General features: G+C 31.6%; 1 protein-coding gene across 3 annotated transcripts in view; it reads left to right on the forward strand.

The window, feature by feature from the left end:
• LOC149481733 (G protein-coupled receptor dmsr-1-like) overlaps nt 1-15,120 on the forward strand; it is a 54,068-nt gene that overhangs the window by 12,982 nt on the left and 25,966 nt on the right. For all 3 annotated transcript variants that reach the window (XM_089704826.1, XM_089704828.1, XM_089704825.1), the window contains exon 2: nt 7,892-8,208. In XM_089704826.1, the coding sequence (XP_089560952.1) occupies nt 7,921-8,208 (288 nt within the window). In that variant the 5' untranslated portion in view covers nt 7,892-7,920. The remainder of the gene's footprint in view (nt 1-7,891; nt 8,209-15,120) is intronic.

Raw genomic sequence — 15,120 nt, forward strand, 5'->3', positions numbered from 1 at the left:
TTAAATTTAAGATATTCACATGTGCAAGTAAAATTCATTGCTCCATAAATATTATTGATGGTCTTGGTCATCAATCATATTGACTGCTAGCATTGAATTGCCTCATACAAACAAATGAATAAATTTATACAGCTTAAACTTAAACATAAAATACATGTTTAATTTTGAAGAGGTAAGTACACAGACATGTATATTTAAGTAGACAACGCAAGTACCGCGATCTGTATGAAAACCAACCGTGTCATATTTTTTGTACTGACCTTGACGCGTTATGACGTCACGAGCGCTTTTTAGTGATGTTAATTTCATTTTACGCTAAATCGATTAGGCCGCCACTCGCGCGGCGATTCTAGTATCGTCCTATCCCATCGAAGTAAATCGAAAGAAATCAGATCAAACTAGATCTATGTCTAAGAGGTAGTCAAATAAATGAATCGTAATCGATTACTAAATCGATTCAAGACAGAAAAATGATAATTACCATAGACAGAGGGATGATAAAATAAAGTTATAAACCTTTTAATATTCTAACAAGTACACTAATGTGTTTAAGCTTTTTCTTACATATGCCCATTGAGTTACCATGTACTACGTACTAGAGAGGCCATCGAAAGAAAGTAATGAAACTGTCAATCAATCAATCTTTATGTCCCGTTGCATCGATCCATTTTCCTTTTATGTTCGGGTCACTTGGAAAACTGAAAAAACAAACATAGTCTAAGCAATAAGGAGTTTTTTTAAAAAACTCCCAAGATGACACTTTAACTAATGGCGTCCATGTCATAATATTTATTTTTAGTACCTTTGTATTAAAATACTTAAAAGTTCTAGGTCAAGTCGTATTAAATGACAAAAAAAATCTATGCCTTTTTTTCTGAAAAATTGCTCCTACAAATTATCATTTTTCTGTTCGATTATAAAATCGATTAGAATCGAGAACTGTTGCATCAAATGAACATCACTAACCACAAAATTGGACAGAAAAATGAGAACAGAAAAATGAGAAGACGCTATTCATTGCTTGTTATCATACGACGCGATCTTTACCGTGCCAAGTAAAAGCCGCAATGTATTCCGAATCATTTCGTATGATTTGGTATCCGTGTTTGTCACGATCGTTTTCCACAGATATTCTTTATTTGATTTTAAAATAAATAGTGCATATTCTGATTAGAAAATTACTTACCGGTGGAAGGAAACATCTCTGCTAACTCGGCCACTCACAGCTGTGGAGTTTCTACAGTTTATAACGGCGCAATTCGGCATTTTACTTTATTCAGCTTCACGTCTTTCCTTGGCGAACTGCAAGCGCGGACTGAGTGTAGGCCAGCGTCAAGTAAGTTTCAATAACATAGTTTGGACACGGGAAGTACATACACTCGCTTAGTCTATCTTGATACATGTCCGTGGGTAAGTACCTAGTAGTATGCATATTGCATGTATATTATCAAAATAACAACATTTTATTGATTTACATTTATTATTGGGTCAAAAAACCACCAATATTCTTATTTATTATGTACTAGCTTTCCACCCGCAGCTTCGCCCGCGCAGTCAAAGAAAAACCCGCATAGTTCCCGTTCCCGTGGGATTTCCGGGATAAAACCTATCCTATTTCCCGGGATAAAAAGTAGCCTATGTCCTTTCTCGGATATCAAAATATCTCTATACCAAATTTAATGCAAATTGGTTCAGTAGTTAAGGCGTGATTGAGTAACAGACAGACAGAGAGTTACTTTCGCATTTATAATATTAAGTATGGATGCTCCGAACCATTTTTATAGCACACATCACAGTGTCCTCACAGTGATGTAGACAATTATAGATACTTTCGTTTCTTATAAATAAACTATTAAAAGTAGAAAATAAATATGCAGCAGATGCACATACATCTATTCCACTAATCAATTTTCATTACGGACAAGTACATAGGTGATTAATGTGGTGATTAACCTTGTGTCCTACCAGACCATAGCATTTTAACTATATCACAACCACCTCTAAACTTGCGCGCAAACCAACCAAAGAACGTCGACAAGTAGATGAAATATATTATTAACAAATATACCCAGACATTATCAAGCACCTTGTCATGAAACTTCCTTAGGTACATAAACAGATACGTGAGAGTTTCATAGTTGTCCAACTTATAACAGCCAGTGCTTTGCTGCTATAAGTTTAAAATGCAAACGTACATCTTATTTATTGCAGTTTTATATGAAAACTTTAATGCTTCGTTATTTATCGAGAAATTGTTTCAAAGTTTAGATCCGTTTACACATTTCCTGTGCATTTGTACAAAATTTACTTATGTAGGTTGTTTACTTACTAGTTTTTACCTAATTGTGGATCTTTTTTAATTATATTTAAATTTCGGACGGTAATTTATTGATTTCAAACTTCGTATGTATAAGTTGTCTACGATATTATGTAGAAAATAATTATTCAATCAATTTCTGGTATTTCAGCCTGAACCATTACTTTTTATTTATGTACAGTCAGAAGCATAAATATATTACCATTTGCAGATTAGCAAAAATATCTGTCATAAGAACGGGTTCAATAATATCTGTCTGCCCGTATACAGCAAAAATATCTGACATTAGTAGGCAGCATTATAAAGTGGCATCAAAATTATATGACGAAAATGTAGAGCAAATAATTGTGACAACCTCTCGAAGCATAAATATGTGACGTAACCTAGGAGGCAATAATATCTGACACAATTTTATATTTCGGTATTGTAAAATATAATTGATTCCTCTTATACAGCATAAATATGTGACACTAGCTTTCCGCCCGCGGCTTCGCCTGCGTTTTCACAGAAATACCGCATAGTTCCCGTTCCCGTGGGAATTTTGGGATAAAACCTATCCTATGTGTTAACCCAAGTTACCCTTTACATGTCTGCTAAATTTTATTGTAATCGGTTCAGTAGTATTTGCGTGAAAGAGTAACAAACACACACATACACATACTTTCGCATTTATAATACTAAATTAGTAGGATAGGAAGTAGGATTATAGTAGGACTAGTAGGATAAGATAGGATAGGATATTAAAAAGGCCAAACGTTTTTTTATTTAATTAGTGTTTTGTATTTTGATGGGGTAAGAATATGAACAAAAGACACATTAGTTATATTTTGTAAATATTTTTTACTAGTGGTCCGCCCCGGCTTCGCCCGTGGTACATATTTCGCAATAAAAGGTAGCCTATGTCCTTTCTCGGGTATCAAAATATCTCCATACCAAATTTCATGCAAATTGGTTCAGTAGTTTAGGCGTGATTGAGTAACAGACAGACAGACAGAGTTACTTTCGCATTTATAATATTAGTGTGGATTTAAATGAAATTACGATAATTTGATAACTTGCCATAATTTTCGATACTCAATAAAATAATAGCAATATTATAGGTAAATGAAAATGAATAACGGAGCAATCGTGTCAAACGTCGCTAACGTCAAATATAACAAAACAATTTCTAAATAATACACGAAGGTTACACTGAACCTTCAAATAAAATAGATCTACCCAAGTGGGTATTATATGAATACTTTAATTTTGTCATGATATGATATCCTTCTAATATTATAAACTAGCGACCCGCCCCGGCTTCGCACGGGTGCAATGCTGATACTAAATACACTACAGAAAAACTGTGAACGTTGTATATAAAAATTAAAAACATAGCGGCCCGCTCCGGCTTCGCACGGGTATATAAAATACATAGATAGCCGGGTGGCCGGCCGATACCGCCGCAAACGCTACGTCCCGCAATTTTTAAATATGTAATATCTTCGAAAATATTCACTTAAATCATACGGTGTAAAGGGCCATATAGATCTATATTAAATGAACAATGTATTCAAGGTATTTAATTGGTTAAGGATTAATACTGTATTGGTTAAAATCGCATCGAAAATTAGCCATTATTTGTCGTAAAAAGTAAATGACAAAAAAAAGTTATTGTGGGTTATCCATAAGAGATAGACATATACCATCGCGGACTTTTCTGTAGACCTTTTCAATGTGTATAATACTTAAAACTCGTAGGGTTCAGCCTGCGTTTGCAATGTAAGCGGAAAAAATGTAATTTTTTACGACATCACATTAGAAACCTCAAAAATAACAGTACTTCTCCACAATTTAATGGATGTTATTATACATATAAACCTTCCTCTTGAATCACCCTATCTATTAAAAAAAACCGCATCAAAATCCGTTGCGTAGTTTCAAAGATTTAAGCGTACAAAGGGACATAGGGAAATAGGGACATAGGGACAGGGAAAGCGACTTTGTTTTATACTATGTAGTGATGATGCGAAAGTTCGTGAGTATCATGTAAGGATGTTTGTTACTCTTTCACACAAATAAAACAAAACAATGGAATTTGGCACACACATAGAAGGTAACTTGGATTAACGCTTATGAGAGCTTTTATCCTGGAAATCCCACAGGAACGGAAACTATGCGTGTTTTTCTTTGAAAACGCGGGCGATGCCGCGGGTGTTAAGCTAGTAGGATATAATATCTAGACATACAATATGTGTATACAACGACGGCACATATTAATTAATATGGTAATCATGTTTTAAAACAACGTAGTTAAAATAAAATTTATTTATTTTATATTAATTCAATATTAAATTGAAAATAAAATTGTGTCAGATATTATTGCTTCCTAGTTGATGTCACATGTTTATGCTTTTTGTGTGGAATCAACGCAAAATACAGAAATATAAAATTGTGTCAGATATTATTGACACCTAGTTGGTGTCACATATTTATGCTTTGTGTGAGGAATCGAAGCAAAATACAGAAATATGAAATTGTGTCAGATATTATTGCTTCCTAGTTGATGTCACATATTTATGCTTTTTGTGAGGAATCGATGCAAAATACAGAAATATGAAATTGTGTCAGATATTATTGCCACCTAGTTGGTGTCACATATTTATGCTTTGTGTGAGGAATCGATGAAAAATACAGAAATATGAAATTGTGTCAGATATTATTGCTTCCTAGTTGAGGTCACATATTTATGCTTTGTGTGAGGAATCGATGAAAAATACAGAAATATGAAATTGTGTCAGATATTATTGCTTCCTAGTTGAGGTCACATATTTATGCTTTGTGTGAGGAATCGATGAAAAATACAGAAATATGAAATTGTGTCAGATATTATTGCTTCCTAGTTGAGGTCACATATTTATGCTTTTTGTGAGGAATCGATGCAAAATACAGAAATATGAAATTGTGTCAGATATTATTGCCACCTAGTTGGTGTCACATATTTATGCTTTGTGTGAGGAATCGATGAAAAATACAGAAATATGAAATTGTGTCAGATATTATTGCTTCCTAGTTGAGGTCACATATTTATGCTTTGTGTGAGGAATCGATGAAAAATACAGAAATATGAAATTGTGTCAGATATTATTGCTTCCTAGTTGAGGTCACATATTTATGCTTTTTGTGAGGAATCGATGCAAAATACAGAAATATGAAATTGTGTTAGATATTATTGCCACCTAGTTGATGTCACATATTTATGCCGTGAACGGGAACTATGCGGTATTTCTGTGAAAACGCAGGCGAAGCTGCGGGCGGAAAGCTAGTGTCACATATTTATGCTTTTTGTGAGGAATCAATTATATTTTACAATACAGAAATATAAAATTGTGTCAGATATTATTGCCTCCTAGGTTACGTCACATATTTATGCTTCGAGAGGTTGTCACAATTATTTGCTCTACATTTTCGTCATATAATTTTGATGCCACTTTATAATGCTGCCTACTAATGTCAGATATTTTTGCTGTATACGGGCAGACAGATATTATTGAATTTGTTCTAGTGACAGATATTTTTGCACATCGCCCCCTAGGCATATATTATTGCTCGTGACTGTACAACAATAAAAAACTCAAATTCAAACTAAATTTTACACACAGTTCATATATTTTCCGATATGCTGCTATTTTATAATGGGAAACGAACAACTATGTGAAAATAATAGAACTAATAGGAGTTATTTGAATATTTTCTAAGCTCTAGAGAATTCTTAATAAACTCTGAGTTGGCTTAGCGCCCGTTGATAAGGTTAAGATATAGCTTGGAACTAACTGTGTACTGTTTTGTTTATTGCTGCAGAAACTTTAATTGATACTGGGTATTATAATTGTCTAGAAAAATAATGTCCTTTTTAAGATACTCTTAGGAATGTTATTTGTTTAGTAAAGAAGGATAATATGATTATTAGGATCGTCACAGAATATTATTACGATAGATTTTTTATTTAAAAAGTGAAATTGTGCCGATTTAACGTCAATTAACGATAGAGCCAAAGAAGCAGTTGATACAAGTAGTAAAAAAATTTACGTTTACCATACATGACCATACTTCGATTTGTAGCAAACGTCTACATAAATAATAATCGATTCAGTAGCAGTATTATATCACAAATTTTTCTAATACATAAGATAAAATATATCGCACTCTATAAATGTATAAAGTGAATAGTGATAGATCGTTCGATTATCGCCTTTCGAAGCATTCATCTTCGTGATGCAATTACTATCTACAAAAGTTTCAAGTTCATCGGATGCGAGTTACTTGATATTTGCAATAATCTGTTATAAAATTAAACGCCAAGCTATTTATAGTGTTGAACAAATTATTTTCAAAGGTATTGTATGTACACTAGCAATTGAGAACTTGAACTTTCAATAATTAAAGTAACTAATAACTTATGATATACAATTATAATTCAAGCTGGCTTTATAATAACTTCATTTATTGTATAATGTTTCCATTTTCTTTTCACTACACAGTATAAAACAAAGTCGTTTTCTCTGTACCTATGTTCCTATGTACTACGCAACGGATTTTGGTGCGGTTTTTTTTAATAGATAGAGTGAATCGAGAATAAGGTTTTAGTGTATGATTTATAAAAACCTATTTTATTAAAGTGGGCGAAGCCACGAGTGGAAATTATATAATCCATATACAACTTATATCGTATATATTATGTTTAATAGCTTAGCTGTTAAATATTTATCCACGATCTAAACATTAATTATTTTCGCAGAGCTAATGTGAGACACAAGTTATTAAGTAAATGGAAATACATTTCTCGTAGTCGAGATTAAATTATTACAAATTCTCCTTTAATAGACCTGCTGATATTAAATTTATGTTCAACAGAATGGATTTTGTAACGACAAATAATTATAACTAGAGTACCACCAGTACAATTGTAGGTACATATAATAAGAATTATAATATAATTTGTATTGAATTTGAATAAAGGTATAAATTTAATTCGTTATAATAATCAATGGGAAGTCTAGCTTTCGAGCTAAATGAAAAAGAAAACATATTATAATGTTCGTACTCATAAACTTTCATTAAAAGTCTCTCTTATTAATTTATTAATTAATACGTACATTTAGACGCTAGCTTACCACTATGAGAAATACTTTTTTATGTTGAATGTTTTTTGCAAACTAGAAGAGATAACTTTAAGCGGAAAAAAGCTGTTAATAAAAAATGTCGCAGCTTATATTTTTTTACGATGTCAGTTTTTTGTGTAGAGGACATTTTATTATTCTATTATTTCATAGTATTTTGAAATATAAATCGACTGATCTACATGTTCTGTCGATTCAACCTGCAACTGTAAACGAAATAATTAAATCATTTGAGATTTCTTATTAATGTTTACGTTATCATTTCTTCTTTAAACTTTAATAAATTCATTATTCGTCAAGGGAAGGCGATCCCTCACAAACTTTTGCGTACCTAATTAATACGCCCTTACCCTTAATGGGGGCAATTTATTCGTTGCTACGAAGTTCTACAGTATAATTTTATATTTTGTTTCAGATAAACCGCAGTGTATCAAATGTTCCAAAATGACTAACAAATCGCAAACGTTGTTGGATATATTCAACGAGATACTTGCTGCATCCGGGAACTCTTCGGATATAAACAGCATTGATGAAAGCAGAATACTCTCCGTACTAAAGGAGCAGGCATCGAAAGAGAGAAGTAAAGAGAACATTGGTTCTGTACTCGTGCAAGTGGTGAACGATGCCAAGCTTAATATTCCTATGAAACCAGATACGTGTGGTTATTGTGAAGGTGATTTCAGAGACGTTGTGGAAGCCTACAATAACATTCACGGCTACGTAAGCCTTATAGTAAGTAGAGTATATATTTTATGTATTAAATTGTTAGCGGACGTACAATAGCTATTATATTGTTTACTTGTGGTATATTTCAGACTTAATACTTATTTTTCTCATAAATGTGCAATACTTACACGTATAAAATAACAAACACACAAGAAAAAAATAAACCTTACCGTATGTTTAATCTCAACGTGGAAGCGATAAGTTATCAAATGGCTGTCATGTTAGTCTTAATTGTTAGTTACTGTGATGCTGATGTTTTGATTTAGATAGTGTCGATAAAATTTTTGATAAGGGTAATAGAAACACTCTTTATTAGTAATTTATTTAAAGGTAAATAAGTTTCCACACACACAAAGTTGAACGGGTAATCGAAATTTATATAATTGGGTGATTGTGAACAATCATGTCATTAATTGTTAGTTGACCTAGCTCTTAAGCTAATCTTCTGTATGGAACAAAAATAAACAATAAATATGAAGGCGTATCTAAGGCTATCTATATATCAGAGATCAAATCGAACCCACGTGTTTGTTTCAGTTTATTTATAAGCAAAATTAGCAGACATTTTCAAGTTGACAATAATCTTATTTGTCAGATTTATTCTGTTATTTTTATTTAACCCCGAGTAAACTGCCAAGGTTGTTTTCATCACGACACGCGAATAGACGCTAAATATTAATTAGAAACAATGGCGCTATAGTTATATCTAAAATCCGTGCAACAAGGTTCAAGTTAGCTCGGTATAAATTCAATTTATTACGTCAAAAAGGAAAACATCGAAGGGTAATTCGTTTGCAAATCTGCCCACAGAGTTGTGATAATTCGACGTGACGATGTAGAAAGCATTTAATACGTGTACATAAATCATTCTTATTCTGCTCTCAATTTTTAGACGTGTGGCAATAAAACTCTAACAGCTACCATATATTGTGAGACTAGGAAAAATAAACACAAATACGCAATAAATTGAGTTCAATAAATATTCCCTGTCATAACATTTAAGAACATATTTGTTGGTTTATTTTCGTTAATATTTCAATACTCAAAGTTAATAAAGTCAAGTCTGGAGTTTATCAATTAAAATAAATTGTTCTAGCGTTATAATAATATAACTTCGTATAACTTAGCAAACAACGAGGACTAATATTATGTCTTGGCAATTGACATTATTTTCTTCTTTGGACAAACTTTAGTTTAATTTAATTAAAAACAAAGCTTGCGATTAATTATTATGTTTAAATATAATTATCTTATAATTAATGAATGTCACCAAATTTTAAAAACATTTATTGGACAACTAGCAAATCAATTACATTGTTTTCAAATAACATACATATTATATTCATTCAAATGATAATTGATATTCATCAAACATGGATAATGAATATCTCCATAGAAATCTATAAAGAGGTTTTATGTATCTTCTGTGATTTTTCTCTTTAACGTCGTAGAATATTGAAAGCTTTTATAAAAGATGTTTTACTGTACAAGTATTTATTTGAAGACCGATCTTATCCCAATGGACGCGTTTTTGAATGATTGGATTTTTACATTTAGTATTATCGCTACGGATATACATGTTTTAGTATTTATTTTGAAACCGATTTTATCCCAATGGACGCGTTTTAAGTTGGATCCTTTTCCACGCTTTCAACCGCCTTTCAACAACATTTCAAAGCGCTACTTGAATAAATACCTCCAACGTTCAAACTTTTGCATTTAACACATATACATGGACTGAAAAACGAGCAAAGACGAGGTGTTTCATGTTATATGAGATAAAGTTTTTAGTAAATGTTTTCTTTCATTTGATTTTGTTCAATGCACTTTATAATTAGGTAGATTTGATCATCATCTTTTATTTTGGGGTGGACCGATTTTGATTTCATTCATTCATTTGAGGATTCATTTAGCAATAATTTATAATCTGTTTGATTATTAAAAATCAAGAGACATTATATTTTACAAAAAAAAACCATCGTATAATAAGATAAGGCCCATGAGCACAAAGAAAAAAAACGTGTCAGAGATTTTTTATTAATTGCGTGGATCTCAAAACACCCAAGTTTACATTACTTTTTAGTTATTCTATTTTAACTTGGGTTTTTGAACGAAGGAGATGGAACAGTTTACTTTTATTGCTTATTTATTGTTACGGTGGTGTCCACGTAAATAGGTCAGCTGAGAATTTCCTTCAATCTTGCGTTGCATACAGCAATTTAGGCCACATAGCTCCTTAAAGACGGAATACCTGCTTTGTATTGGCTTCTGGTAACGTTTAAGGAGATTTAGTAAACATCCACTCTATTTTTATTGTCATTCTTGGGTTTATAATTTAATATCTTTTCCATTATATGTTCTCAGTATTTATTTATGAAGTATCTAAAATTACAAGAAAATATGTGTGTTTATTTTCTAGTTGTTATTATAATGAGTTACTTAAAAAATGGCATTGATTATCCTATTATATTATCGGATTATTACATCAGCTACGAGGTACCAAAGGAGAGAACCCGCAGGCTAAAGCTATTATATTTAACAAGTTCTCTACGACTACGCCCATGCTGTAAAAGTTTAATAGTCTTATAACTATGTTTCAAGGAGGTGTGTCGTGATAAAACACAAAATTATGTTTCCAAAGAAAAGGATATAAAAAAATGAAAAGTAATAAGTACAGCTGCCATTTCTTTAATAATACTCCTCGCATTTATTAATTAGCTAGCTATATATTTTACTTTTCGATATTAGCTGTAAAATAATACACGATGTACCTACGTATCGTAATTTAATATCTGTGTTTAAACTGTTTTTCCTTCATCAGATGAATTTTCCGTGCCATATAACTGATTCTTTCGATCGTTTGCATAATAAATGGTCGTTTAGAAATTATGTTGAAAGTGTTGAAACTTGAATGCTCTCAACTAGGTACCTCTTGCGATTCTGTCGCAGAATAAAAATTAAATACATATAGGTAGATATTATAAATATAATTTTTATTCGTGTAGTATTTCGGTTCAGACAGTGATTAGTATCTGAATCATAATGGTTGCCATATAACCCATTATTTACAGACGAACAGAGGGTAAAGAAAATCAATATTAATCGCTTCGATATTCCAATTTCCAACCAATAATAGATTATAATAAAATTATATATTTTAACAATTTCTACATCTTTGCATTCACAGTTTGTTATGGATCATCTATGTAGATATCATAAATGTCAGCTTATCAATACGCTTACAAATATTTATTTTTAATATTTTTTATCCCACGGTATTACAATATTGTTTTCCTTCTAATTTTTAGTTCCTATATTAACGTTGGTATAGAATTGGAGCCATTAATTTTATTTATTTTCAAATAAATCTAAAATACTAAAACCATGGATGTAGAGTAAAGCTCATATCATAGCTTGGCTATATCACCGTTAAATCTCAAATCTATATTTATACAAGGAACATATTGACCTTTGAGTTAGCGTACCTAGTGGAATCTAATCAACCCGTACTTATTGCCTAGTATAATTTTTCACATCAGTTAACTCATATGTAGGACACGTTCATAGGTCTCAAAGGACCAGAGTATAAGACTTATAAAGTCACTAGCTTTCCGCCTGCGGCTTCGCCCGCGTTTTCAAAAAAAAAAACCCGCATAGTTCCCGTTCCCGTGGGATTTCCGGGATAAAACCTAGCCTATGTCACTCAGAAATGATGTAGCTTTCCAACAGTGAAAGAATTTTTCAAATCTGCCAAGTAGTTTCGGAGCCTATTCAATTCATACAAACAAACAAACAAACAAAAAATCAAACCTTTCCTCTTTATAATATTTGTATAGATAATAAATGTGAATATAATTTGCTCGGCTTTAAATATTAGCAATATATTTAAGTTATTTGCTATATTTTGTTTTTAAACATGTAGCTCGCAAAGCGTACATATTATGATAGTTGAAATAAATAGTCATCGTGTTAAAATGAATAGCACGTTTATTAAAATTTACCTGAAATTCATAATTCCATATTGACGTCCTCTGGGAAAACATCACTATCATATCAATATACGCATAGAATGAGCGCTCCATGAATCCAGTCGACTTATTCTGAATTTTATATGACTTAGGGCCGATTTTTCAATGCCCAGATAAACAGCTAGATAGACTTTATTCTTCAGTTAACAAAATATTCAATTTTTCAATAGACGAATAGGCCTTATCTATCGAATAACTACGTTATTTGAGGAATAAATCTATTTGCCGCTCCAACGGCCAGATAGCGCGTTATTCGACGGTTAGGCGTTTAAGTTGACAACTGACGCGTCAAATTTGGGATATTTTCGTATGTCATAACATAGAGCGTAGAATTATTAACAATTAAACCTCTTTCTATATAATTATTATCAATTAAAATCATATTGAAATTGATGTTTTTGATAGTACTGATGACCATGCCATTAAAAATTTGCCGAACGCTGCCTTTAAGTATGTCGTTTCTATCGTAAAATATATAAATTGAAACACAAATTTAACCAAACTCTTTACTCGAATCAAAACAACAATCAACAATCATAGAAGACAAGAGCAATACAAGAAAAACTAAAATGCACTCCTGACGTGAGTCACAATGACGGTTGTTGACAAATTGCAAGAGTTGACTCTATCCCGCTCTAACCTGACTAATTTAATATTTTTGTTTCGCCACTCCGAGAGCAGAGCTGCCAATATGGAAATATTTGGTCAGATAGTTATTCATCAAATAAATCACGATTGAAAAATAGGCGAGCCGTTATGAGTTAGATAAATAATTGAATAAATCTATTCGAGGGGTAGTTATTAGACTGTTTATCTCGCGATTGAAAAATCGGCCCTTAGGGCCGATTTTTCAATCGTTATTACACGAACATTTTAAAATATCACCTGTAAAGTGTCAAATACGGAAAAATATAATATATTTTTGAAATGGTAGTTTAATACGTTATTCGATGAATAAGTTTTAACCAAGGATTGAAAAATCAGCCCTTACACTATAGAGATATAAATCTGAGTTGGAGATACATTTTAAAGACATTAGAAAAGTGGTCACAACGATTTATATTTGAAATGGCGCCTTTTCTTATCGTACCGTATACAAACGACGTAGCAAAACGCATAACACTCACCATGTTTCGCTCAATAGCCTCAGATAAAGCTAGATATTTTATTTTCCATTTATTTAAATAGTTCTATGTATCAACCATTTATCAACATTATCCCTTCTACCGTGAAGCACTATATATGATGGATGACAATAATTATGAATAGTTTAACTTCTTTGATACGATAATAATAAAATTAACGTTTATAATTTGTGTAAGTATAATATATATAGATACTAGCGGTCCGCCCCGGCTTCGCCCGTGGTACATATGAAAAATAGATGTTGGCCGATTCTCAGACTTACCCGATATGCACAGAAAATTTCATGAGAATCGGTCCACCCGTTTCGGAGGAGTATGCAGACTAACATTGTGACACGAGAATTTTATATATAAGATATATACCTTTTTTACATATTATGACACAACTACCTTTACAATAACATGATAATAACGATTTAATTAAAGGGATTCTAAATACTTTCATTCTCGTGGGATACGAGACGGAGTATTTAAAAGGTAAAAAATATTTTGTACTTACATATTTTATAAAATCTTAATTCGAAAAATTCCAACTTAAAAGATTATCTATACATATAATAAAATCGTAGGAAAGTCAAAACTGTACATTGAATATTTTTTTAAAAGAATACATAATCCATGATCTATAATCGATATAGAAGCCAAAAATATAGTTTTTAGAATTTTTGTCTGTTTGTCTGTTTGTCTGTTTGTCTGTTTGTCTGTATGTTTGACCGAGCTAATCTCGAAAAGTACTGCATAGATTTACTTCAAATTTTGCATGAATATTCCTAAGAGGTCGGGTGAGGATAGTTTAAACATATTATCATGATATCACCTTCGGGGGAGGAGCTGTGAGCCTTTATTTTTCTTACATATTCCGTGTACTACGACAGCGTACAATCTAAAGACTCATGTTTAAATGTTGGTTTCGAGTAAGCCATGCTATTATCTAGCTTTACAAAATAAAAACTATGTCATTTACGTAATTTGGGCAGAGAAACAGTTAAATGAATCTTAGCAGTATAAAGACAAATTTGAAACAGCGCCATCTATGAAGTGTTAGAAAAATCAAACACACGTTAACTATTGGAAATTAATAATCAAATGACGCATATATAAATGTTGTTTGACAATATCTAGATTGACACTATAAAAATTATGCCATTTAAGTAACTTGGGAAGAGAAACATAGTTTAAAGAATGTAAGTTGTATAATGTTAATTTTGTAACAGCGCCATCTATGAGATTTCGTAAAAATCAAATCAATTTAGATGTTAACACTACTGAATACACAGTTGGAAATTAATAATTTAAATATAATTATGTTATTCATTTAACTCTTTAGCCCATATCTTCCCTTCCCTATAAGGTATATTTCGTGTAAATAATAAATATACTACATTTTTTTAAAGTGAGGGTAGATGTTTATTATTTTAAGTAAAACTAGACACCATTATCTACAGTTAATCTAATATTGATTGCGTTCATTAGTTACAATTTTAAAAATCTTCGTATTTTATAAATTTACTAGCTTACCGCCCGCGGGTTCGTCCGCTTTGTCTAAAACCTAATAAATTATATACTAAAACCTTCCTCTTGAATCAGTCTATCTATTAAAAAAACCGCATCAAAATCCGTTGAGAAGTTTTAAAGATTTAAGCATACAAAGGGACATAGGGACAGAGAAAGCGACTTTTTTTATACTATGTAGTGATATTTATAAAGCAATAGAATGCCATAAAACCAAAAATATCAAATGCAAT

The sequence above is a fragment of the Colias philodice genome, chromosome 16 (genome assembly GCF_061535455.1).
Source record: "Colias philodice isolate Cphi_HAF_F1 chromosome 16, ilColPhil1 Martin Lab GWU primary, whole genome shotgun sequence".
Classification (NCBI taxonomy): Eukaryota; Metazoa; Arthropoda; class Insecta; order Lepidoptera; family Pieridae; genus Colias; species Colias philodice.